General features: G+C 44.2%; 1 protein-coding gene across 11 annotated transcripts in view; it reads right to left on the bottom strand.

The window, feature by feature from the left end:
• The window catches only part of fgf13a (fibroblast growth factor 13a), a 441705-nt gene that overhangs the window by 40664 nt on the left and 373151 nt on the right, over positions 1-27890 (bottom strand). For all 11 annotated transcript variants that reach the window (XM_052021018.1, XM_052021024.1, XM_052021016.1 and 8 more), the window contains one exon: positions 13299-13402. In XM_052021018.1, the coding sequence (XP_051876978.1) occupies positions 13299-13402 (104 nt within the window). The remainder of the gene's footprint in view (positions 1-13298; positions 13403-27890) is intronic.

Here is a 27890-nt window from a genome sequence, read left to right as displayed (position 1 = left end):
ACAGGGTGAAAGCACACAGTCTGTTTCCCAGGGAGGGGGAGCTAAAAACAAGAGGGCATAAGTCTAAGATCAGAGGCGAGAGATTTAAAAGGGACATCAGGGGTGGCTCCTTCGCGCAAAGGGTTCAGCTATGGGACACGTTCAAGTTCAAGTTACTTTATTGTCATTCACCCATATACTGTAAAAACACCCGGAGGAACGAAATGTTGTTTCCCCCAGACTCACACAAATGCAGGCAGATGGGACCAGCTCGCTGGGCAGCACAGTCGGCATGGGCAAGTTTGGCCGAAGGGCCTGTTTCTGTGCTGTATGACACTATGACTCTATAGGTTTCAGGGAGATGTGGGGGAATGGGACTGATGCGATTGCTTTGAGCCAGCATAGACACAGTGGGCCAAAAGGCCTCCTTCTATGTTATAAGGAAATGTGAAAATAATATGAGGAGGTGAAGCAGTCAAACATCCAATTTCCAAGCTGAGCTAATGGGAAAGGAATGGTTGAAGTGCCATTTCTGCACTGCTGTTCTCGGCCTTAAAACATCCAAAAAATTTTTCACAACCAAAGAAAAACTTTGGAAATGTATTCAGTGGTGCCGATGCGGGGAACTGGCAGAGAATGAGCAGAAACCATGGTACCTCAGGCCAGCAACAAGGGGCTGGAACAGAACCTCATTCTGCACGGGGAGAGCCACAGGCCTGTACTGGTGTGTGACAACCGTACTGTTGGAGTGTGAGTTCGTTACACCGCTGTCATCATTTCAATATTTACAACATCAATGTGCTGGTCTGCTTTCCATGGTGTGCTCCAGTGGATCATCTTGACACAGAGAAATACAGCACGGAAACAAGCCCCTCGGCCCAACTCGTCCATGCCAACTGTGTCGCCCAGTGAGCTAGTCCCATCTGCCCTTGTTTGGCCTACAGCCCTCTAAACCTCTCCTATCCATGTACAGTACTTATCTAGATGGCTTTTAAATGTTGCTAATGTGACTGCCTCATCCACTATTTCTAGCAGCTCATTCCAAATACACACCAGCCTTTGTGTGAAGAAGCTGCCCCTGATGTCCCTTTTAAATCTCTCTCCTCTGATCTTAAACCTATGCCCTCTTGTTTTTAGTGCCCCCTCCCTGGGAAACAGACCGTGTACTTTCACCCTGTCTATGTCCCTCATGATCTTATTTACCTCTGTCAAGTAACCCCTCAATCTCTTACATTCTACTTCTAGTCTACACAACCTCTCCTTGAAACTCAGGCCCCCAAGTCCAGGCAACATCCTGGCAAATTTTTTCTGCACCCTTTCTAGTTTAATAACATCTTCCCTATAACAGGGTGACCAGAACTGTACCCAATAATCCAACACTTGTCCACCAAATACAAGTGAGAGACTAGGCTAGACTACATCAGTGGGGAGAAACACAAGGTGCTGGAGGAACTCAGCGGGTCAGGCAGCATCTGTGGAGGCAGAGGGATGGTTGACATTTTGGGTCGAGACCCTGCACAAGGACTGAGAGTGTAGAAGGAAGATAAGACAGGTGAGGTAGAGGTTGGTTGGTGATGGATGGAACAAAATGAGAAGGGGGGGATGATGGGCAGATGGAGGCAGGTGGGGGAAGGGGAGGGAGGGGGGAGTGTTGGTGAGAGGTGGAACAAGATGAGGGGGGTTGAAGGGAGGATGGAACCAGTTGGGGGATAGGAAAGGTGAAGCAAGGGAGAAGAAACTCAGGTGAGTACGGGCCTGAGTCTCTCAGGTCTCTCAGGATGAGCCTTCCACCCATCCACCCTCCCCAAGCCCAGGTTACAGTCACAGATTCAACTCCCCTCGATAGGCCAGAGTTGCTCCTTGGTTCTGCCACATTCCCTTTCAGATGAGGTTGCTCTTCATTCTCTTCATCTGTAGGGAAAGTAACCCAAACTCAGGCAAACTCTCCCCATGCTTCACCTCCCTCTCCCACGCTGCAGTCTCCTAACCTGGGAGAGGTGACAAACACCTGAGTGGTAATTGGTATCGGTTTATTATCGTCACATGTACCGAGGTACAGTGAAAACTTTGTTCTGCATGTCATCCATACGGATCATTTCGTCACATCAGTACATTGAGGTAGTGCAAGGGAAAAGCAATAACAGAATGCAGAATATAGTGTTACAGAGAAAGTGCAGTGCAGGCAGACAATAAGGTGCAAGGGCCACAATGAGGTAGATTGTGAGGTCAAGAGGCCATCTTATCGTACAAGAAGACCATTCAATAGTCTTATAACAGTGGGACAGAAGCTGTCCTTGAGCCTGGTGGTACATGCCTAACAGATTCATGATTAGCATAGACAAATGGCGTCGTCAATAAAGTTGTGAAGGGTCCTGAGGTGGTTAATGGGGACGCAGTCTCTCCTGTAATTGGAAAACTCGTGACAGTGGTTCAGCAATTTCTTGTTGCTGAGAGAATAAGAAGGGAGGCTGGAAAAACCATATTGTTGGCACAGAGGAGGTGATTAGTGGGAAAATTAGACAGATATCAGAAGCAGAGAGAGGGTCTGGCAACAGAGCAGGGAATGGTGTCGGGTTGCTCCAGCAGAGTTAACTTAGAGTTGATGAGCCAAGTGGCCTTTCTCTGTTCTGTACATATTTACAATGTTTCCTCAGTACCGGCAATCCATTGACAAGGAAGATCTTTGCTTCCTCAGGGAAATTTAAATGATTATTCATGACTGTGTTCATGCAAGTTTGTCTGATCTCTCCTGCAGTACCTGTTCAATGAGAATTAAGTCCTCGAAGTAATAACTAAGTCACAGCAAAGAGAGTTTACAAAAAAACACAGATTTTCTAGATATTCTGTATAAGGGATGAATACTTATAAGTTCATGTAGAAGTTGCTTATATAAAGAGTGTGGCATGCAGAACGGGACCTTGGTACATGTGACAATAATAAACCAATTTACCAATTTGAGCACATGGACACTGGGGCTCCTGTCTCTTGAGATATTGTCCATGGCACCAGTGAGAGGATGTGACTTGAAGCTGAATCTGGGTTGGCTGCTTGAATTATCAGGGCACAGCACAGGTGGACAGAGACTCAGTAACAGGAGCTACTGAAGGACTTCTGTGATGAGAAGTGGTCCAGAACTAACATTGACACCACTCTACTTTGTAGCATCTAAGAAAGACAAGGGACAGCAATATGGACCATATTTCACTCAGATAAAGTTACAGAGCAGGTGAAATAACTGTACCACATTGGCTGAGTTACTTTGGTTGGTATTGTGGATATTTTCTTGAATTAGTGACCAGACTTCAAAACTCCTCCCTCGTTTATCATATGGTTGGCAGTTGTTACTTTATCTCTTACATTTATTTTCTTATATGATGACCAATCAGGGTGCCTCTTTGATATGGTAAACAAAAAGTAACATTATATCCTCAAGATATTCCAAGACAACTCTCAATGGATCAGATGAATACTCTGCAGTCCTGCCACGTGTAATGGCATTTTTCCCTGAAGATGGCGTCACAGGTAGACAGGGTGATGAAGAAGGCTTTTGGCACACTGACCTTCATCAGTCAGGACATTGCGTATGGGAGTTGGGAGGTTAGGTTGCAGTTCTACAAGATGCTGGTGAGATCATATTTGGAACATTGTGTTCAGTTTTGGTCACCCTGATATCGGAAAGATGCCATTAAGTTGGAAAGAGTGCAGAGGAGATTTCCAAGGATGTTGACTGGACTTGAGAGAGGTTGAGCAAGTTGGGACTATTCATTGGAGCGTAGGAGAATGAGGGGTGATGTTATAGAGGTGTATAACATCTCGATGGGCATATACAGGTTGAATGCAATCTTTTTCTCAGGGTTGTGAAATCAATAACTAAGAAGACAGAGGTTTAGGCGAGAGGGGAGAGATTTAATAGGAAACTGTGGGTCAACTTTTTCACCCAGAGGGTGGTGGGTATATGGAATGAGCTGCCAGAGGAAGTGGCGGGTACATTAACAACATTCAAAAGACACTTGGACAGGTACATGGATAGGAAAGGTTTAGAGGGATCTGGGCTAAACGTGGGCAAATACAACTAGCTTAGATGGGAATCTTCGTCTGTTTCCATGCTGTATGACTCTATGACTCGATGACTTTAATGATGAATAGTGGTGGGCAATTTATGAAGAAGGAGTTCCAAGAACATCCCCATCCTTAGTGTGGTGGAGCCCAGCTTGTGAGTGTTGAAGCACTCGATCCTAGGTTTAACCACAAATGTCAAGTGGGTGGTTCATTGTAGCTCCCTCCTGATATTCCCACCATCAGAGAGCTAGTCTCCAGCCAATCCAAATCACTCCATGTGACCTGAAGAAACAGTTGAGAACACTGATACATTGCTACAGGATCAGATCCTGGCTGTAATATTGAAGACCTGAACTCCAGAATTACTGTGCCTCTAGCCAAGCTGTTTTACAACACTGGCATCCATCTGACAGTGTGGAAAATTGCCCAGACATGTCTTGTCTGCAAAAAGCTGGACAAATCTAATCTGGTTAATTACTGTCTGACCGGCCTGCTCTCAATCATTCGCAGAGTGATGGACATTGTTGCCGACAGTGCTATCAAGGGCACTTACTAATAATCTGCTCACAGATGCTCAGTCTCGTTTCACCAGGCCAGACCACATCACAGACTGGTCCACACTTCACAAGTGAGGAGACTGCCCTTGACATTGAGGCATTTGACTGAGTGTGGCTTGCAGGAGCCCCGGTAAAACTGAAGTCAGCGGGCATCAAGGAGAATACACTCCAATGGTTGGTTGTTGTTGCTGGATGTCAATCATCTCAGTTCCAGGACATCACCGCAGCAGTTCCTCAGGGCAGTGATGTCCTGTAACTGGGAGTTCCTTGGCTCAACCTGCTTCACTGGTCTCCCATCCACCACCCTAAGTATTCCTTCCTCTATCTCTGGCACACAGTGTCCACCATCTACAGAATGCACTGCAGGTACTCAGCCCGGTTATTTTTGCAGCACCTCCCAAACCCGTAACTTTACCACCAAGGACAAGGGCAAGAGGTGAAGGGATCACCACCACATACACCTTCCCCTCCAAGTCACACACCATCCTGACTTGGAAATGTATCGCCGGCCCTTCAATGTCACTGGGTCTAAATCCTGGAAATCTCTCCCCTTCACCAGAAGGACTGCAGCGGTTCGAGCAGGTGGCTCGCTCCCACCTTCTTGAAGGCAGTTATACATGGATATTAAATTCACCGACACCCACTTCTTTTGTACAATGAAGGAAAATAAAATCCAAAATATTGATGAGGAGAAATTACAACAGACAGAAATCAAATAAATGGTGATTGACCTGTTTTTAATCAACCAGTTTTTGGTTGACGACAGATGTTTTCCCAGGTACTGGGAGAGCCTCTTCTTCAAGTAAGGTGAAAAATCCTGCCCAGCTCTCTGAGGGCAGATGGCCCTTTGTTTACGTATCAACTAGAAGTCAGAACACCACTCCCTCAGTACTGCATTGATTTTTCAGCCTCGGGTTTGGGTTTCAGCCATGCAGTACTGCTTGAATGCATTAACTGACAGATGAGAGCTGACCGACACAGAAAGATAGGAGTTTCCAGTCAATATCAGACCAGGGTCCACTTTGTTCTCCTCTACCACTCTGGGACTTCCTCGATAGAACAGTAATGGAGCTGTTGATTACTTACATCAATCAATCTCTGTCAATGAGTCGACAGCAAAGTGAGGAGACCCCTGTGGGGAATGCTTTGAGAACCAGAGGTGCAGACCCTCCTGAACACACCGTGGTTCACATTGACTGGAATCAGAAAATTCCCTTTCCTGAGATGGAAACATTTATTATTGAACAGGATTCATGGCCAGGTTCTGCTTTAACTCCATCTACAAGTTTGCAGTTGACATCATTGACATCACGGCTTGGAATGGCAACGGCTCTGCCCGTGACCGCAAGAAACTGCAGAGAGTTGTGGAAACAGCTCAGCACATCACGGAAACCAGCCTCCCCTCCATGGACTCTACACTTCTTGCTGCTTCGGTAAAGCAGCCAATATAATCAAAGGCTCCAACCACCCCCGGACATTCTCTCTTCTCCCCCCCCCCCCCCATCAGGCAGAAGATACAAAAGCCTGAAAGCACGTACCACCAGGCTCAAGGACAGCTTCTATCCTGCTGTTATAAGACTACAGTAAGTTGGGCTCCTGACCTCACAATCTACCTCATTATGACCTTGCACCTTATTGTCTGCCTGCACTGCACTTTCTCTGTAACTGTAACACTTTATTCTGCATTCTGTTATTGTTTTCCCTTGTACTACCTCAATGCACTGATGTGCTGAAATGACCTGTATGCAAAACAACATTTTTTCACTTTGATTGATTCAGGAACAGCTTCTTCCCCTCCGCCATCAGATTTCTGAACGATCCATGAACCCATGAACACCACCTCGTTCTTCCTTTTTTTGCAGTATTTATTTATTTTGTAATTTATAGTAATTTTATGTCTTTGCACTGAACAACAAATTTTATGTTATATAAGGAAATGATAATAAACTTGATTCTGATTCTAAACCAATTTGCCAATTTACCAATTTACCAAGAGGCATGTCATAATATCGGGAACATCATGCCTCCAATGCAATTAGACATCGACTTCACATCTGTAAACATTTTTACCTGATAGAAATCTCTCTCTGTCTGACTCTTGCAGATCCCAAATGATTCTCAGCACTGACAGTATTGTGGTGGAAAATGTTCCAGATTCCCCCTGCACTTTGTGTGAAGAATTGTTTCATGCCATTACCCTGAACAGCTTGGCTCTAACTTCAACACAGAAGCATAGAAAATAGGAGAGTAGGCCATTCAGCCGTTTGATGCTTTACCATTCAATACGATCATTGCTGATCTGCTCTCTCCACAACATATTCCCACCATCTCTCCAAATCCCTTGAGGCTTTTGTGTCTAGAAACTATCTACTTCCTTCTTAAATTTATTCAGCAACTTGGCTTCCACTGCCTTCGATGTCAGAAAGTACCACAGGTTCATCAACCTCATCTCAGTCCTAAGTATCCACTCTGCCAGGGAAACTCTAAACATCTAAACTCTCGTGAGTTATGACTTAGTTGACCCAGTCTCTCTCCAAGCAGCAATGCCTCCATTACAGGAGTCAGCCTGGTGATCCTTTGTTCCAGTCCATCTATGGCAAGTACATTCTTACTTGCCCACGAAAGGATATTCCAGACTATGTTCCCTTGTTCTGGAAGCTTTACCCAAGGGAATAGTTTCTCTCTAACCTTCCTATTGAATCCACTAAAGATTTCAGTTAATGTGTATATAGAGAAATACGAGAGCCCAAGCTGCTCTATCCAATGTACATTTATTTCAGCTTGTTCATGTGTGAACACAAGCATTCTAGCATAATACCATTGCCAACAATTGCAGTCTGACGTCTTCAGGTACTGGATGTGAAATCAGGATAATCCCCACTGAAACATGTGACAGAACTAGTCTGCGTTGCACAGTGCTTGAGTGGAGGGCTGTTGGCCATGGTCTCCCAATTAGAGTCAGAGAGCTATACAGCATGGAAACAGGCTCTGCTGCCCAACTTGTCCAAGTTGTCCACCTGAGCTAGTCCCATGTGCCTGCATTTGCCCTATATCCCTCTAAATATTTCCTATCCATGAACCTGTTCAAATGTATTTTAAACGTTGTAATGATACCCACCTGTACCACTCCCTCTGGCAGTTTGTTCCATATACCCACTGCCCTCTGTGTGAAAACGTTGCCCTTCAGGTCCCTTTTAAATCTTTCCCTTCTCAGTTTACACCCATGCCCTTTAGCTTTAGACTCCCCTGGAAAAAAGACTGTGAGCACTGACGTTCTCCATGCCCCTCATGATTTTATGTACCTGTATAAGGTCACCCCTCAGCTTCCTACACTCCATGGAAAGGTCCCAGCCTATCCAGCCTCAACTGGCTTTGCAATTGCTCATTGCAATCAACTAACGAGGAAGTTAAGTCATTGAAACACCTTATAAACTAAGTACACAAAGTAATATCAAAACTGCAGACTTTTCTCAATGTGGATTGATATAGTTAATTAATAATAAAATGTTAATCAGGAATGTTACCATTGCATTAGAAAGTCATTGAAAAATTTAAATAGAAGAACATTTTTAGCTCAACAATTTGGGGGTTAGATATAAAAATACATACCAATGGCACAGAATACATTAACCTTTATATCTGTGCATTCAGACGGTGTCAGACTATAACAGTCCTCAATGAGTGCTGATTGCACAAAATCACACAATCACTGCTGAGGGATGAAGGGAGCATAACATGGCAAGTTCCCCAAACGCAAGCAGAATTACTTGTACAACAAACTTTCTTCTTCTAAGTTTCAGTTCTTGTTGAAAGAATGGATTTCATCCCAAGAACTAGCCTGGAATCTGGTCACTTTTGAGCAAAGGTTTGACTGAAGATTTGATCAGAGTATAAAATTAAATAAAAGTGCATTACTGTTGAAAACTTGCTTACGAGCCATTTTATACTTCAGGTACATGAGGCAGTGAGACTGGACATTAATTAATACCTTTACGCGCAGGTTCAAGAATTCCCTGAACATTGTCGGGACATTCTAGAGAGATAAATTATAGGGTCAGGAACAACTCACATTATTTACCTTGTTAGGTAAACACCAATTAATTCAACACATAAAATCTGCTTTTCATCTCTTGACACAGTTCACAGAAGAAGAACGCTTTTCCTTGTAAAATTGACAAAGTTGTTGATGACCTCCATCAACTTGGAACTCCCACCTCAGTTATCCGTGGTTGGCCATTCCGAATGTGGGAGTTGGAAAAGCATCACTTTCATAATTGTAATTGTGAAATTGGTAGTCGAAGTTCAAAGCACAGACAGCACAGAGGAGGCCATTCAACCCATGAAGGCTGAGCCAGTAGTGTGAAAGAGGTCTCCAGTTTGTCACACTCCCTGCTCTTCCCCACAGCCCGAAGTATTGTGTTTCCCCTTTTTGAGTAGTTATACAATTCCTTTTTGAAAGGTCCTATTGAGTCAGCCAGCACACTCCAGAGCACAGCTCAGTGTGGAGAAGACTTCTCCTCATTGCAACTCTGACCTTCCATGTTCACAACCATTGAAAAAATTCATATCAGCACCAGAAATGTTGAAACAAATCTCAAAATCTCAAGAATATGCTTCATACATTTTGTGTGGCTTCAAGTTTCTCAGGTTACATTAAAAAGCAAAGAGAATGTAGAGTGCAAACGTAACCAGCAAGAAGCAAAAACTGACTTAAGAGTTAGAACCATAGAACCATAGAACACTACAGCACAGAAAACAGGCCATTCGGTCCTTCTAGTCTGTGCCGAAACTTTATTCCGCCAGTCCCATTGACCTGCACCCAGTCCATAACCCTCCAGACCTCTCCCGTCCATGTATCTATCCAATTTATTCTTAAAATTTAAGAGTGAGCCCGCACTTACCATGTCAGATGGCAGCTCGTTCCACACTCCCACCACTCTCTGAGTGAAAAAGTTCCCCCTAATGTTCCTCCTAAACCTTTCCCCTTTCACCCTAAAGCCATGTACTTATCTCTCCTAATCTAGGTGGAAAGAGCCTACTTGCATTTACTCTGTCTATACCCCTCATAATTTTGTAAACCTCTATCAAATCTCCCCTCGTTCTTCTGTGCTCCAAGGAGTAAAGTCCTAACCTGTTCAATCTTTCCCTGTAACTCAACTCCTGAAGACCCGGCAACATTCTAGTAAATCTCCTCTGCACTCTTTCAATCTTACTGATATCCTTCTTATAGTTAGGTGACCAGAACTGCACACAATACTCCAAATTTGGCCTCACCAATCTCTTATACAATCTCACCATAACATCCCAACACCTATACTCGATACTTTGATTTATGAATGCCAGGATGCCTAAAGCCTTCTTTACAACCCTGTCTACCTGTGACAGCACTTTCATGGAATTATGTATCTGAACTCCCAGATCCCTTTGTTCCTCCACACTCCCCAGTGCCCTACCATTTACTGTGTATGTCCTACCTTGATTCGTCCTTCCAAAATGCAACACCTCACACTTGTCTGCATTAAATTCCATCTGCCATTTTCTGGCCCATTCTTCCAGTTGGTTCAGATCCCTCTGCAAACTTTGAAAGCCTTCCTCACTGTCCACAACGCCTCCAACCTTAGTGTCATCAGCAAACCTGCTGATCCAATTTACCACATTATCTTCTAGATCATTGATATATACAACAAACAACAATGGACCCAGCATAGATCCCCAAGGCACACCACTAGTCGCAGGCCTCCAGTCTGTGAAACAACCATCCACTACCACTCTCTGTCTTCTCCCACACAGCCAATTTTGAATCCAGTTTACAACCTCTCCATGGTTACCTAGTGTCTGAACCTTCTGAACTAACCTCCCATGTGGGACCTTGTCAAAGGCCATACTAAAGTCCATGTAGACAACATCCACAGCCTTTCCTTCATCTACTTTCTTGGTAACCTCCTCGAAAAACTCTGCAAGATTCGTTAAACACGATCTACCATGGACAAAGCCATGCTGACTATCCTTAATCAGCCCTTGGCAGTCCAAATACATGTAAACCCAATTTCTCAGAACACCTTCCAATAATTTACCTACTACTGATGCAGGCTGACCGGCCTGTAATTACCTGGTTTACTTTTAGAGCCCTTTTTAAGCAACGGAACAACATGAGCTACCTTCCAGTCCTCCGGCACCGCACCCGTGGCTAAGGACATTTTAAATATATCTGCCAGGGCCCCTGCAATTTCTACACTAGTCTCTCTCAAGGTCTGAGGAAATATTATTATATTATTAATGGGCTAAAGACTGATAAGTCTCCCGGACCGGATGAGGTGCATCCCCGGGTTCTGAAGGAGGTGGCTTTAGAGATAGCAGAGGCATTGGTGATAATTTTCCAGGAATCGATAGATTCCGGCATGGTTCCGGAGGACTGGAGGGTCGCAAATGTAGTTCCGCTGTATAAGAAAAGAGGGAGGCAGCATAAAGGAAATTACAGACCTATTAGTCTGATGTCAGTGGTGGGAAAGTTATTGGAATCTATCCTCAAGGATGGGGTTACGGAATAACTAGAGGTGCAAGGCAAGATAGGTCCTAGCCAACATGGTTTTGTGAAGGGAAGATCCTGCCTGACCAACCTATTGGAGTTTTCTGAAGAAATCACAGGTAGGGTGGATAAGGGAGAGGCGGTAGATGTTGTGTATTTAGACTTTCAAAAGGCCTTCAACAAGGTGCCTCATAAGAGACTGATTAATAAGATGAGAGGTCATGGAATTACAGGTAGGATAACAGAATGGGTGGAGCATTGGTGGTTGGCAGGAAGCAAAGGGTGGAAATAAAAGGATCTCATTCTGGTTGGCTACCGGTTACTAGTGGTGTTCTGCAGGGGTCGGTGTTGGGGCCGCTCCTTTTTACCTTGTACATTAACGATTTGGATGATGGAGTAAATGGTTTCGTGGCTAAGTTTGTGGATGACACCAAGATAGGCGGAGGAGTAGGGAGTATTGAGGAGACAGGAAGGTTGCAGAGAGACCTAGACAGTTTAGGACAATGGGCAAGGAAATGGCAGATGAGATTCAATGTTGAGAAATGTGCAGTTGTACACTTTGGAAACAGAAATAAATGGGCAGATTATTATCTAGAAGGAGAGAAAATTCAAAGTACGGAAGTACAAAGGGACTTGGGGGTACTCGTGCAGGATACCTTAAAGGTTAACCATCAGTTCGGATCGGTGGTAAAGAAAGCGAATGCTATGTTGGCATTCATTTCGAGAGGTATAGTGTATAAAAGTAAGGAAGTGTTGATGAGGCTCTACGGGGCACTAGTGAGGACTCATTTGGAATACTGTGCACAGTTTTGGGCCCCATATCTTAGGAAGGATGTGCTGACGTTGGAGAGGGTTCAGAGGAGATTTACGAGGATGATTCCAGGAATGAAAGGGCTTATGTATGATGTGTGTTTGTCGGCTCTTGGACTGTACTCACTGGAGTACAGAAGAATGAGAGGGGACCTCATCGAAACATTTAAAATGTTGAAAGGACTGGACAGAGTAGATGTGGCTAGGCTGTTTCCCTTGGTGGGTGAGTCCAGGACCAGAGGGCACAATCTTAGAATTAGAGGGTACAATTTCAAAACAGAGATGAGGAGAAATTTCTTTAGCCAGAGGGTGGTGAATTTGTGGAACTCCTTGCCACGTACAGCAGTGGAGGCCAGATCAGTGGGGGCATTCAAGGAGGAGATAGATAGATATCTAAATAGTCAGGGTATCAAGGGATATGGGGATAAGGCCGGAAATTGGTTTAGAATAGGGTTCTTTTTTCCTCCCCTCCATTCCCCATTTCTCATTTCTTTTTTCCCTTTTCCTTGGAGCAGACTCGATGGGCCGAATGGCCTGCTTCTGCTCCCTTGTCTTGTGATCTTGTGATTATATCAGGCCCAGGGGATTTATCTACCTTTATTTGCTGTAAGGCAGTAAGCACCTCCTCCTCTTTAATCTCTATATGTTCCATGACACTACCGCTTGTTACCCTTCCTTCCATGTACATTATGCCAGTTTCCTGAGTAAATACTGATGCAAAAAATCTGCTTAAGATCTCCCCCATCTCCTAAGGCTCCACACATATACGACCACTCTGATCTTCTAGGGGACCAATTTTGTTCCTTACTATCCTTTCAATGGTTTCAATGGATATAATAAAAAGGTAAAGATTAGTTAAAGTTAATGTGGTCCCTTACACACAGAGTGGGGAAATTATATTGGGGAATAAGGAAATGGAAGAGAAGTTAAGCAAACACTTTGTGTCTGCCTTCATGGAAGAAATATACAAAAAGGTCATCTAGAAGTTCTGGAAATCAACGGGTCTAGAGTAAATGGGGAGGTCAAAGAAATTAGGGTTCATGAAAAACTGGTCTGGGGAAATTAAAAATGGGTCTGAAAGCTAATAATTTCCCAGGAGCTGGTGACGAGCATTTTGAAGAAGTTCGCAAAGGAGACAGCAAATGGCATTGATTTAACCTGTAGACTAACAAATTGTACTTGTTTTTATGAGCTTAAACAGCCAGTAATTTCAACCTATCAGGAATAAAAACTTCAATCATAAGCTTACTTCAATCACAATAAATGACTGTGTCCAGCTATTGCATTGAAGAACTTTTTCCCAGATGAGTTAATAAGTTCTGTGCTGAAACTAATCAGAACAAATACCTTCTGGTTCCAATACTTACTGATGTGTATAGGTACCCCTCATTGTTCATTGCCAAATAGAGACCTGTTTTCACGCCTTGGATGGCAACAACTCGAAGACCCACCGGTATGAGGTTGAATAGAGCTGTGGAAAGAGAGAATTCTGTTTGAGAAATCAACTGATAATCCCTTAAACAGTCATTATGATTAAAGGAAAAAATGTATCATGATTAAAGGAAAAATGAATGAAAGAGTGTGAAATTTGCCACAAAATGTTATCCTGCTATGTAACACCAGTTGGAATCTCCATGAGATCCCATGTTTGAACCTTGCAACAGGTGATACAACACAAGTACCAGATCCTGAAATCACCAGTCAGATACTTCAGAGGCATGGTGATCCAAACAGATGCTTCAGACTAAAGCAAAGCTTTACATACAAGAGAAAGAAAGCTGAGGAAGCCATTCAGCCCCTTGAGTTTGCTCTGCCATTCTATAAGATGGCCGATCTTCCATTCCTACTTTCCTATCATTTCTCATATCCCTGAGTCCTTAAACATGCAAAAATCTATTGACCTTACCCTTGAACCTTTACAACCATTCATAGCCCCCCTCGAGAGAGAGAATTCTGAAGGTTCACAACCCTCTGTATAAAGATGTTTCTTCTCTTCCCAGTCCAAATGGCTAACCCCTCATCCTGGGAATACCCCTAGTTCTAGCTTCATCAGCCTGAGGAAACAACCTCTCCAGATCTACCCAGCCAAGCCCTCTCAGAGTAAGCATTGATCTGTTTCCATTAGATCACATCCTTCCGAGCTCTAGTTTGTGTACAGACCCAATCTTACTCAAAGTCTTCCTGTTGGACAAACCCCGAGCTGCAGCAATCCCCCTTCTCTTCTTAGGCAGTCTCTCGAGGTCCAAGAACGGCTTAATCAATCTAGTAAATCAACACTGCACTAACTCCAAGACAAGCACATCCTGCCTCAGGAATGGAAGCCAAACCTGAGTGCCCGAATCAAGTCTCAACAAAGTTGTCTGCACTGCCAGTAAGACTACTTTTGTACCCCAATCTCCCTGCAATGAAAGGTCAACACTGTTCACCTTCCTGTTGCTTGTTGTATTCACATGGTTACTTCCTGCAGCTTCTGAACAAACACACCCAGGTCTCTGTACACACCAACGTTTGAAAAGGAACAACACGCAAAAAGCCAGAGGATAGTGCCACTCTACCCTCTCCCATCTGCCTATTGCTCCTCCTCACTCGGATCCACTCATCACCTGCCAGCCCTTGCCCTACACCCCTTCCCTCCACCTCTTTGTACTGGCTCTCTCCCCTCTATCTTTGTCCAGATGAAGAGTCTAGACCCGAAACGTCAACTGTCCATTTCCCTCCACAGATGCTGCCTGACCCGTTGAGTTCCTCCAGCATTTTGTGTGCTGCTCCAGTATCTGCCGTCTCTCTTGTGTCTCCATAATGTTTGTAAAGGATTGGTTATTTATGACATCTGTCACCTTCTTGCCACCTGTCCACTTCCCTCCGCAGACTATACGTGACACTCTCACAGCTCACTCTCCCTTGCATCAACAGCAAATGCGGACACACCTTGCCTTTTCATCCAAGTTATTGATATAAGTTGTGAGTAGTTGAGGGCCCAGCACTGACCACCCCTCAGCCCCACCGTGACATCCTATTAGTGACAGTTCACCAGCCTGAAAATTACTTGTTTATTCCATCATTGACTTCAGGAAAGGGGGGCGGTGCACATGCTCCTGTCTATATCAATGGTACTGAGGTTGAGAGGGTTGAGAGCTTCAAGTTCCTAGGAGTGAACATCACCAATAGCCTGTCCTGGTCCACACACATTGACGCCATGGCCAAGAAAGCTCACCAACGCCTCTAGTTTCTCAGGAGGCTAAAGAAATTTGGCATGTCCCCTTTGACACTCACCAACTTTTATCAATGCACCATAGAAAGCATCCTATCTGGATGTATCACGGCTTGGTACGGCAACTACTCTGCCTGGGACTGCAAGAAACAGCAGAGAGATGTGGACACAGCTCAGCACATCACTGAAACCATCCTCCCCTTCATGGATTCTGTCTATACTTCTCACTGCCTCAGTAAAGCAGCCAGCATAGTCAAAGACCCCACCCACCCTGGACATTCTCTCTTCTCCCCTTTCCCATCGGGCAGAAGATACAAAAGCCTGAAAGCACGTACCACCAGGCTCAAGGACAGCTTCTATTCCGCTGTTATAAGACTATTGAACCGTTCCCTAGTACAATAGGATGGACTCTTGACCTCACAATCTACCTCATCATGGCCTTCCACCTTATTGTCTGCCTGCACTGCACTTTGTCTATAACTATAACTGCATTCTTTATTCTTCGTTCTGTTATTGCTTTTACCTTGTGCTAACTCAATGCACTGTGTAATGAATTGATCTGTATGGATGACATGCAAGACAAGTTTTTCACTGCACCTCGGTACACGTGACAATAATAAACCTACTTAGCAATTTACCAGTTTACTAGTTTACCAGTTTACTCTGTGCTCTGTGATCACCGAGTTAGTGTGCTGGCAGCTTATCAAGTGTTGCTTGAAAATTCAGACACACCAAGTCCTCTGGCTCCCCCTCATCATCCTCAAAAAGCTATTAGATTTGTCAAACATGATTTTGCTTTCATTAAACAACTCACAGTCCCCATGCACAATGCAGTCAAGATCTGCTACTTACTGTTGAAAGCATTAATGGCTGAGCAACATAATGCTCATTGATATTGCAGCAAGAAAAGAAACAAGTTAATCTTTCTACATGCTGGAGAAATCTACAAGTACTCTACATATATTTAAATATATTTGTCTAACCCATCCCAAGGCTCCTGTTTTGATCTGAGCTGCTCTACTTTCCCTCAGTTTTGTGGTGGGCGGAGCTTCCACTCCACGGACTCGAGCACTGAATGTTAGGCTGGTGCTCCAGTGCAGTACTGAGGGACTACTGCACTGTTGGAGGTACTGACTTACCTTCTGCCCTCTCAGGTCCCATTGCACTTTGTTGAAGAAAGCAGAGCAGTACTTCTCTGCCTTGGACGATAAGACGACAGCAATGCCTGATGATGTGGTCATTATCAGACTGCTGTTTGAGGGAGCTTCCTGTGTTCATATTGCCTGCTGCATTTTCTGCCTTACAGCAGTCATTACACCGAACTTAATTGGCTGTAAAGCACTTTGGGATATCCAGAGGTTGTGAACGGAGCATTAGTAATGCAAGTTGTTCTTTCCAGCCCACAGTAAAGGGGTTGCATTTTATGCAATCATATTTTGTTCACTTCACAGTTAAATTTGAAGCAAGTTGAGCCACAATGTGCTTGCTATACCAGAACAATCTGTGATGTGCTATCAGTTTTCACGACCAAATGAAACTGCACGTCCACCTCTGCCCACAATGCAGAAGAAGCAGAATGTCAGCAAAAATATGACAGGGCTTTAGAAAATATTTTGAAGTTTTGTTTCCCCTTGTACTGATCTCTGAGATGGGTTAGAGCATTACATCAGTGACTGCACTTCAAACATTGACTGTAAAGCACTTTGGGACCTCCGGAGGTCAAGAGAAGCACTATAGAAATGCAAATTCTCCTTATTTAATCAAGAGGCAGAACTTTCACTCAACCATGATGAGTTATAAAATGTCAATTTTGCATTTGTTGTGGAGACCTTCCTTGCTCACTAACCAGTCTGCCTGCTAAAAGCTACACAGGGCAGGAAGCCAAATCCATCCTCGAGCTGATAAAGTGCCCATTTCCTCTAAATGTGAGTGACAAAGTTGTCTGGTGCTTTAACATCTTGCTAACTGGAGTCAGAAAAGAAAGGGTAGAAATTTGTCCTCTGCTGTATTCACCAAACATACAGTCCAGTAATGCATTATGGACATTGAATGCTTTTGAAATTTGCCTCCAAATTTTGGAAGAAGAGTTCAGTATGCATGTGTTCTCGTACCTGATGCACCTCCTGTCAGTACGTTGGAGGTGCAAAGGGGCATGGGAGTCCAAGTGCAGGATTCCCTAAGGGTTAACTTGCAGTTTGAGTCAGTAGTAAGGAAGGCAAATGCAATGTTAGCATTCATTTCGAGAGGACTAGAATATAAAAGCAAGGATGTAATGCTGAGGCTTTATAAGGCATTGGTCAGACCACATTTGGAGTATTGTGAGCAGTTTTGGGCCCCATATCTGATGAAGGATTTGCAGGCTTTGGAGAGGGTCTTGAGGAGGTTTATGAGAATGATCCTGGTGATGAAAGGGTTAATGTATGAGGAGCATTTGATGGCTCTGGGCCTGTACTTACTGGAGTTTAGAAGGATGTTGGGGGGGGGGGGGGGGGGGGGATCTCATTGAAATCTACTGAATATTGAAGGGCTTGGATAGAGTGGACGTGGAGAGGATGTCTCCAGTAGTGGGAGAGTCTGGGACCAGAGGGCACAGCCTCAGAATAAAAGGACGTCCTTTTGGAACAGATGGGGAGGAATTTCTTTAGCCAGAGGGTGGTGAATCTGTGGAATTCATTGCCACAGGCAGCTGTGGAGGCCAAGTCATTGGGTGTATTTAAAGCAGAGGTTGATATGTTCTTGGTTAGTAGGAGCACCAAAGGTGATAGGGAGAAGGCAGGAGAGGAAAAAAATAAATCAGTCGTGATCAAATGGAGGAGCAGACTCGATGGGCTGAATGGCCTAATTCTGCTCCTATGTCTTATGGTCTTAAATTGGTATATTGTGGACTTAACATATCATTACCATTGAGACTTTCCAGTGGTCTAGGGAGAGATGGTGCAATATTGTGGCCTGTTTCACGGTCACATTGCCTGGACAGATTCATACTTGTCACCATCCAATCAATTCATGACTGGCCCTAATCTTTTATCATTTTCACATTCATTTAGAGTTCAGCATTAGGTGACTTTACTCTTCACCTGGCCCTTGGATTAACAGGTTTCACTAACTGGACTTTACTACATTCTTCTTTCAATATGTCAGTGCCCCACAGGCCAGTTCCTGGTTTCAGCCCTGGTAGGTGATCCAGGGACAGAGTTCTGAAGTGGAAGATTGTTCTATCCAGGAAGTAGACCAGTAGGTGAGATCCCTTTGGCTTCTGCATATTAAAAGGACAGGAGGGAGAAGGGAATACAGTCAGACGATCTTACTGAAGGGTGCAACAGGTCTGAGAGGCTGAGTTGCCCACTACTGGTCCCAATGCCCATTATGTATGTCCTCAGTGTGAACCAGGGAACAAGTAAACCATGTTTTGTTTGTGTTACTTGTCTCATTTCTACCCCACTTTGATTTGGATCAATCTCCCTTTTGAGACTAAATCATTCCTGCCCTCCAGATCCTCACCCTCTCCCTCCATTCCTTCCCTCCAGATCCTCACCCTCTCCCTCCATTCCTTCCCTCCAGATCCTCACCCTCTCCCTCCATTCCTTCCCTCCAGATCCTCCCTCACCCTCCATTCCTTCCCTCCAGATCCTCACCCTCTCCCTCCATTCCTTCCCTCCAGATCCTCACCCTCTCCCTCCAGATCCTCACCCTCTCCCTCCATTCCTTCCCTCCAGATCCTCACCCTCTCCCTCCAGATCCTCACCCTCTCCCTCCATTCCTTCCCTCCAGATCCTCACCCTCTCCCTCCATTCCTTCCCTCCAGATCCTCACCCTCTCCCTCCAGATCCTCACCCTCACCCTCCATTCCTGCCATGAAGGGTAGTTATATTGCGTAACCAAAGCTATTCAGGTGTAAAGGAGAGAAGCCGGTAAGCAGAGGTAGGTCACAGATCAACCATGATTTTGTTACATGGTCTCCTCTGTTCCTGTCATCTGTCTGTGAAATACCATCATCAGGATGCATCAGTTCCAGTGTTAAAGGCCAACCAGTGTAATGAAATAGCTGCACACAGCATCACAGAAACCTTTGCAGGAAAGTGCCACTGGTCAACTGAGGCACAAGGCAGTGTGGAGCTCCAGAAACCTGCCCTCGCTAATTGTGGCTGAATCTCTGCGGATCATGTTCAGTGGTTTGCACTCTCTGACTGGCAGGTCAGGCATTCCGCTCCAGAGACTGCAACACAGAAACCTGGGCTGACGCTTCTATGAATGACTGGGTACTCAGGAAAGGCACTGAGGTAGTTGTAAAATTCACAAGCTAATAAAAATTGCAGCAAAGTATTGCTGGTGTCTGGTTCAATTTAAGAACATACTCGATGGTGGTAAAGTCGTAGATGGTAATCCAGAGGTCAACCAACGATATGGAGCTGAGTTCAATTCCTTCCATGGTAATGACCATCTCCAGAAAGAGAGAGTTGAACCACCTATCCTTGACATTCAGTGGCATTACCATCACTGAGTCCCTCACCATCAATCTCCTGAGAGACACCAGATACTGAACTGGACCAGCCACATAAGTACCATGGCTACAGAAGGCTCAACTCACCTCCTTACACCCCAAAGCCTTACCACCATCTACAAGGGACAGGTCAGGAGTACAATGAATACTTGTCTGGATGAATGCAGCTCCATTTACCAGGACAAAGCAGCCACTTATTTAGCGCCCCTTTCACTACCCTAAACATTCCCTCCATCGGCACACAGTGGCTGCAGTGTGCACCGTCTACAAAATGCACTGCTGTTACTCGCCCAGGCTACTCTGACAGCACCTCCCAAACCCATGACCTCTACCGCCAAGAAGGTCAAGGGCAGCAGCTGCATGGGGACACCACCACATGCAGGTTCCCCTCCAAGCCCAACACCATCCTGATCTAAAACATATCGTTGGTCCTTCATCGTTCCTGGACTAAATCCTGGAACTCCCTCCCCAACAGCACAGTGGGAGGACCAGCTCTCCTCCATCTCCTCAAGGGAATTCGTGTTACCCTTGTCAGTGATGCCCATGCTCCCCCCCAAAGAAATGAAAATATAAAGAAAAGCCACTCAGCTGAAGGGTCATTCGAGAAGGAGATGAAACACTGGCCTTGGTGATCCAAGGGGTGCGTGAACTCTTCGACCAGTGTCACTAAGTATCTGGCACCACTGATACCACACAGGACTGGTAGCAAAGCGTTCTGGGTCAGCTGATTCTGTAAAAAGTGCTAAATTAATGCAAATCTCGAACAGGGTGTGTCCAAGAAGAGCTGAAGCTTGGATTTCAAGCACCCATTCACCCCATCAGTTATTGGTCCAATTTCTATGGCTTTTTACTTGTCAAGCCAACATCAAGTCAAGGTCAGAGATAAACAGCTTCCCTGAGAATGGGATTTGGCAGCTTCTGCACGGCGTCCAACTCAGGGCAAGCAAAGATTGATTTCTATCAAATGAAATAATTAGGGTAAAAAAAGTAAAGGTTAATTAAATTCTGTTCTCGCTGTTCTATGACTCACCAAATTTAACAATGAATTGTCTCCATTTTTTCTCGCCATTCCTGTCCAATTCTACAAAATTTAATTACAGCCATTAGATTGCAGCCCAGGAATTACTCACACCAGGACCAGAGTTATTGGAACTTAAACATTGCAAAAGCTTCTAAAAGTATCCATTGATGGACTTGCTAATCCCATCCATCTGCATCCACATCTCTGAAGGGTGCAAACATCTGGTGTCGCAGGAATGTGGGGAAGGACACAAAACTAGGGAAGTGGGAAAAGCTGACTGTCATCAGAAAGAAATTGATGTCAAACACAGGGAAATGGGACTAGCTTAGATGGGAATCTTGGTTTGGCTTGGAACAGTTGGGCCAAGGGGCCTGTTTCCGTGCTGTATGGCTCTATGACTCTGTGACTCTGTGACTTAACTGGCTACCTCTTGTTATTAAACAGTGACCCCTAGTTCTAGATTTTCCCATGAGGAAACATTTGTTCCATAGTCCTTAGGGTCTTATATATTTCATGCAAGTCCCCTCTGACTCTTCTGAACTCCATTGTATACAAGCCTAGTCTGTCAATTCTTCCCTCATAAGACAACCTGCCCACTCCAGGTATCAGTCAAGTGAACCTTCTTTAAATTATATTGAAGTGCAGTGAGACACAAGCTTGTTTCTTAAATTAAAGACACACTTAACACCCACAGCAGGACTAGATTTAATTTTTAATCAGGACTGGGAAAAATATTTGTCTTTGATTGGGATTTGGGGCACTTTTCATAATTCAAAGTCCACAAAGAACATGGGCAATAGTTTGTTTCGATCTACAAACCAAAGGGATTTTTTAACTGATGCCTCTGTTTGCCTTTGAGCAATTAATTATATTTCTTTATATTTTAAAATTTTCAACTCCCAATGGCATTGGCTAACCTAATACAGGAAGAAAGATTCATTCTGGGGTGAAAAGATTTTGCCTGGAGGGGATTTGAATGGGCACTGATTGATGTTGGGATCAGAGCAGTATCCTGTTTGCCTTAAAAGAGTTTATTTTTTAATAAAAAAAATGAAAACACATTAAGTAATATCCTAAGCACATATTTATTAAATATTTATTGAATTATACTGCTATCTTCACAAGAAAAATCAGTTGCCATGCTACCACTGTACATTATGTCTTTCTCTGTTTCTTCCCATTTCCTTTCTAAAGGTCTGATTATTCCTCTCCTGGTAAATCTATTTTCCTCTTTCAGTTCACCAGGCCTGGTCCCATTATGTTCCTGCTTCCATTATTGACTAGCCTACAGATACCTGCTGCAAAGTGGTCACTTGAGGAATCCTCCCACTGATCTGATCTTCAATTCCATCCAAGAATGTCTGAATCTCTCTGGGGACTTCCTCACTAATAACTTCTCTGCTCCTGTCAGAATATCTCTCTAGTTACCCACATTACTTCCATGATGTCCCTTCCACACATTTTATCTTCCATGTCCTACTTCTAAACTTGTCTGTACTGATTGTTATTCCCAGGACACAATATACGTGATTGGGTAATTATCCCACCAGTTACTCCTAGCGACTGTCACTCTGAGGGTGACCAGAATTAAATTTACACCTGTCACTTTATTATCCTCCACATTGCTCAAAACATGTCCTCGCTTTTATTGGGAGAAGAGGCTGCAGTTTTGATCAAGCACTCTATTTGCTGTAGGGTATTCGAACCAGGTTTGAAGCCAGACTGTGTTGGATGAGTCCTGACCTTTTCACAGAGCTGCCTTTTTCACAAAACTCAACTTATTGTTTCTTTCTTTTTCAATATTTTTATTGAATTTCAAATTAATTCAAGTTGATGTCCATAACATTAATAATTCTACATATGATACAAAGAGATCGGGGTAACAATAATGACAGTTAATATTTATACTCACAAGGAGTAAAATATGTAATCTGGACCTCCCACTCTCTTGCTAAGTGTACATGATGGAAAAAAAATTGAAAAGAAGTTTAATTATGTGAAGAGAAAACCCCCAAATCAAAAAAAAAGTATAATAATAGACAAAAGCAAACCAAAACTTCAAAGAAAAAAAACTGGACTGATATTTCTTCCGTTAAAAAAAAACATTCTTCTGTCGTCAGCTCTGCTCCTCTATATTCAAAGGTTATTGAAGGGGATTTGAAAAAGGTCAGCTCATATCATATGGAAATATTGAATAAATGGATTCCAAACTTCCTCAAATTTAAGCAAAGGATCAACAGTACCACTCCTAATTTTTTCTAAGTTTAAACATGTTATAGTTTGAGAAAACCATTGAAATATAGTAGGGGGTATAGGGTCCTTCCATTTGAATAGAATGGATCTCTTGGCCATTAATGTAACAAAAGCAATCATACAAGAAGCAGAAGCAGATAAATGGCCAGAATCCATCATTGGTAACCCAAAAATTGCAGTAATAGGATGGGGTTGTAGATCAATATTCAATACAGTTGAAATAATATTAAAAATGTCTTTCCAATATTTTTTCAGAAGAGGACAGGACCAAAACACATGTGTCAGGGAAGCCACCTCAACTCAACTTATTGTTTGGAAACCCAGGTGCACCATCTCGTGACACTCTCGTGTACGCAGCACGCCAGATACTGAACAAGGGTCTTCATCAGAAAACCCCGTCCTCTGTCCCCAGTGAGAGAAAGCAGGACACTCGCCTCAAGGGATTGGACTAAAGATGGGATATGGTAGCACAGGCTCCCAAAATACGCCTTCACTTATCACATTTAACGAATGTCACTGAGGATAAAATTGTACCCTAATGACTTCAACTTTATGGACGCTGTGGTCTTCTCAAAAGACACTATTATTTCCTCACCATAGCCATTTAAATTATCCTGTGGTTGGGCATTCACTGCCACTGATCAATTTCTGTGCATAATGCACCACAGTACAGCACTCGTCCGACAATCTGAATGGCCTGCTGTCATGGTTACTCCAATGATTAGATTTACCATTCCTGAATGATGCAGCAGAGAAAGTAGTCAGTCCGTCCACTGTGCCAGTATCGGCTCTTCACACGAGCTACCAATCAGCCCCACTCCCCTGCTCGCTCCTCACAGACCTGCAAATCCTCTCCTTCCATAATTTATTCAGTTTCCCATTGAAAGCTCCAACTGAACCCACTTCCGTTGTCTTCTTCAGTAACACATTCTGGATCACAGCAACAGAGTCACTGAGTTACACAGCAGGGAGACAGGCCCTTCGGCCCAACTCGTCCATGCTAATCAAGATGGCTACCTAAGTTATGCCCATTTGCCCATATTTGGCTCACATCCCCTAAACCTTTCCCATCCATGTACCTGTCCAACTGTCTTTTAGATGTTGTTATTGTACCTGCCTCAACCACTTCCTCTGGCAGCTCGTTCCATATACCCACCACCCTCTGTGTGAAATAGTTGTGGCACAGAGAAAGACATCTCTTCCCCCTCTGGTGCACCCCTTCAGTCCCTTCCCTGTGGTCACCCACCCTCCTGCCCCAGAACCAGTTTCACCTTTTCACTCTGTTAAACTGTTCATAGTTTTGAATTATTCTTCAAATACAAAGGCAAGTCACTTTTCGGTGATGTTTAATCAAAACACTCATGTTTTGCACCTGTCTGGTCACTGGTGTTGCAACCTCCCCTTGGAATCAATGTCCTTCAACAAGGCACTGTCCAGGAGTGCAGATACATTCTAGTTCTGGCCTGATGTGTCAATTGCACTCTCTTTGGAGAGACTTTTTCCTGTGTGGTTTGAGAGAATCTTTCTTTAGAAAGTCAAGTTGGTGGGACCAAATTAGAAGACGGCTTGTTCTGGAAAGTGCTCCTTAATCCACCCTGACTATTTGTTGTTACAATGCCCAAATGAAATCACCAAACCCCATCAAGTTTCTGGCATAGATCCATATTGTCAAATTGACCTCACTGTAACTGGCACAAACGGGTGATGGAGTCTCCAGCAGATTGAGGGATGAGTGTCAGTTGTTCTGTTGGGAGAAACTCACAAACCTCACCCCTCACAAGTGGCCATGTGTTGTATTGGAAGGAAGCCTGATGAGTTGGCTGGTGGGGAAGTCCACAGTGCTGAATGCACAACGTCAAAGCTCACTCAATCCCTCCACAAAAATAATGCCATAGTGATCAGTCAGTGAGAACGCATCAACGTTTCCTCTGTCCGCCTCCTGGTAGAAGGTGCCTTTGGGTGCAAGCTGACAATTGCATATAGTGCCCAGGCTAACACCACTGAAATGTTAGTTGAAATAGTTCTGTCTGTAGTTTAAGTATCTTAGTACAGAATCCCAACTGCCAGCGAGCACCCGCGGCTCCTGCTCCCTGCCTTAGGAAACTCTCAGGTCCTTCTCATGTATAGACCAGTGGTCCCATGTGGACTGTCCACATTTCCCACACATTGTCTGTGAAAATTCAGAGACAACATGTCAGAATGTACTAAAACACGTTGGATTTCTACTTTGATGCAGTAAGACATCCTAAGGGGTTCCCAGGAGCAATATCAAACAAGATCTGATCCCAAATCAGAGAAGGCAGCATTAGGGATGAATACTACAAGTTTGGTCAAAGAATCGTTTTTTCCAAGAACCATCTTAAATGAGGGGTGGAGGGATTAGGGAGGGGATCCCAGAACGTAGGTACAACAGCTCAAGGTGATCAACAACCAGAACTGGAGGAGTGCAGATATCATAGGAGGGCCACAGGGCTTGAGGAGATGGCAGAGGGTGGAGTGGGGGTTGGGCAGGGAGGGTGGGAGGTGTGGGGAAGGTGGGGATGGCAGGGGGGCTGAGGACATGGAAGGATTTGAAAACAAGGATGAGAATTTTTTAGCTGCTGAGCTGAGATCCAGGGTGATGGGTGAATCGGAGCTGGTCTGAGCAAGGACTATCTATGCCTTTCATAATTTTATATCATTCTTTTAGGTCTCCCCTCAAGTCTCCAATCTCCAGAGAAAACAACCCAATTTTGTCCAACCTCCTCCTCATAGCTCATACCCTCTAATCCAGGCAACATCCTGGTGATTCTCCTCTCCAAAGCTTCCACATCCTTTCTGTAATGCAGTGACCAGAACTGCACATAACATTCTAAATGTGGTCTTACCAAAGTTTTGTACAGCTGCAAATAACTTTCTGACTTTTATACTCAACCCCCTGATAGATGAAGGCAAGGATGCCACATGCCTTCTTTACCAGCCCATCTCAAGGGGTTGCCACTTTCAGGGAGCTATGAACTTGCACCCCAAGATCCCTCTGTTGACCCTAAGACCATAACATATAGGAGCAGATTGAGGCCATTCGGTCCATTGAGTCTACTCTGCCATTCAATCATGGTTGATTTTTTTCCTCAACCCCATTCTCCCTCCTTCTCCTCGTAACCCTTAATCCCCCCGCAGGTCAAGAACCTAACCTGTACATCAATGCTCCTATGGGACCTGCCATTTACTGTATGCTTTCCTCTCGCATTTGACCTCCCAAAATGCAGCATTTCACTCTTGTCTGGATTAAACTCTGTTTGCCATTTCTCTGCTCAACCCAAATTTCCAACAGGTCTATATCCTGCTGGGTAGTTTGATAACCTTCCTCGCTAGGTACTATTCTGTCAATTTTCATGTTATCTGCAAACTTACTAATCAGAACACCTCAATTTCCATCCAAATCATTAATATATATTACAAAAAGAAGTCCCAGCCCTGATCCCTGCAGAACACCACTGGTCACAGACCCCCAGACAGAGAAGTATCCCTCCAGCACTACTCCCAACCTTCTAAGGCCAAGCCAATCTTGGATCCAATTTACCAACTCACTGCGGATCCCACGTGACAATCTTCTGGTCCAGCCCACCATGAGGGGCCTTGTCAAATGCTTTACTAAAGTCCATGTATACAACATCCATTGCCCTGCCCTCGTCAATCACCCTCGACACTTTGTCAATAATCAATAAAATTCTTCTGTAAAATTCCTTGGCGTAAAGCTGAATTCAGCAATTGTTAATGGGCATTTCAATTTCCTTTTTGTATGTCAGACACTATTTGTGATTTAAAGAGCTCCTTGGCACAGATGCCATTTGGTGCACGAGATGGCACAGAGAAGCAGCCCTAATATTCTTTAATTAAGCCCTTTCTTAATAAGACTGAGACACATAAAACCAGAAACATTTATTTGGATTTGGCTCCCCTTCAGTCTCCATGAGAAGATTCAACATCAAAAACGACAACAAAGTCAATTTGTATCAATCTCTTAAATCAAGGAATCTCAACAGGTGTACCTAGTGCCTTAAATCGGGGAAGGAAGAAAACACGAATCTCACTGAAAATAACAGGAGACACGTCGATCAAACTAATAGATGCTGCAGCTCAAACATCAGCACTCAAAGAGAAGTGGCCTCAATACACGCTCCCACTCAGGAGGGAATACTTTAATACTCACTGATGAGGATCTGAAGCACTCTGACTGACAGCAAGGGAATAGATTGACAGCAGCCTTCTGAGAGGGAAATGGATAACAAAATAATGGAGAAAGGTGCAGGAAAGGCTGGGTGGAGGATGAACCAATTGCTCTCCCAGAGAGTTGCTGCAAACTTAATTGTCCAAATGGCATCATTCTGGACTCCCCTATCCCATGATGTACTGCCCTATCCCAGACTCAGTAGCTCAGTGATGATCTATAACATGAGGCACAATTTGAAGTGCTTGAAGGCTGGGTCTGAGGGACTCTGAGCTTGGGCTAATGCTGCAGTGTTGAATGTGGCTGGTCTAAATGTATTTTTGATAATTTGAACCACTAGAGCACTTAATAAAATTGGTAATTTATTGTGAAATGTCTGAGACCTCTCAAGATCCTGGACATCAACATCTCAGAGGAACTATCCTAGGCCAAACACATTGATGCAATCATGAAGGAGGCACTCCAGCAGCTCTACTTCGTTTGGAGTTTGAGGAGATTTGGTCTGTCACCAAAGACTCTTGCAGATTTCTACAGACATTCGGTGGAGAGCATTCTGACTGGTTGCATCACCGCCTGGTATAGAGGCTCCAATGCAAAGGATTGCAAGAGGCTGCAGAGGGTTGTAGACTCAGCTAGCTCCCTCATGAGCACAACCCTTCCCACCATTGAGGACATCTTTAAGAGGCGGTGCCTCAAGAAGGCGGCATCCATCACTAAGGACCCTCACAACCCGGGACATGCCCTCTTCTTGTTACTACAATTG

Source organism: Pristis pectinata, chromosome 8, assembly GCF_009764475.1.
Source record: "Pristis pectinata isolate sPriPec2 chromosome 8, sPriPec2.1.pri, whole genome shotgun sequence".
NCBI lineage: Eukaryota > Metazoa > Chordata > Chondrichthyes > Rhinopristiformes > Pristidae > Pristis > Pristis pectinata.
Note: the sequence above shows the minus strand (reverse complement) of the source record. Positions and strands in the feature narration are given on the sequence as shown.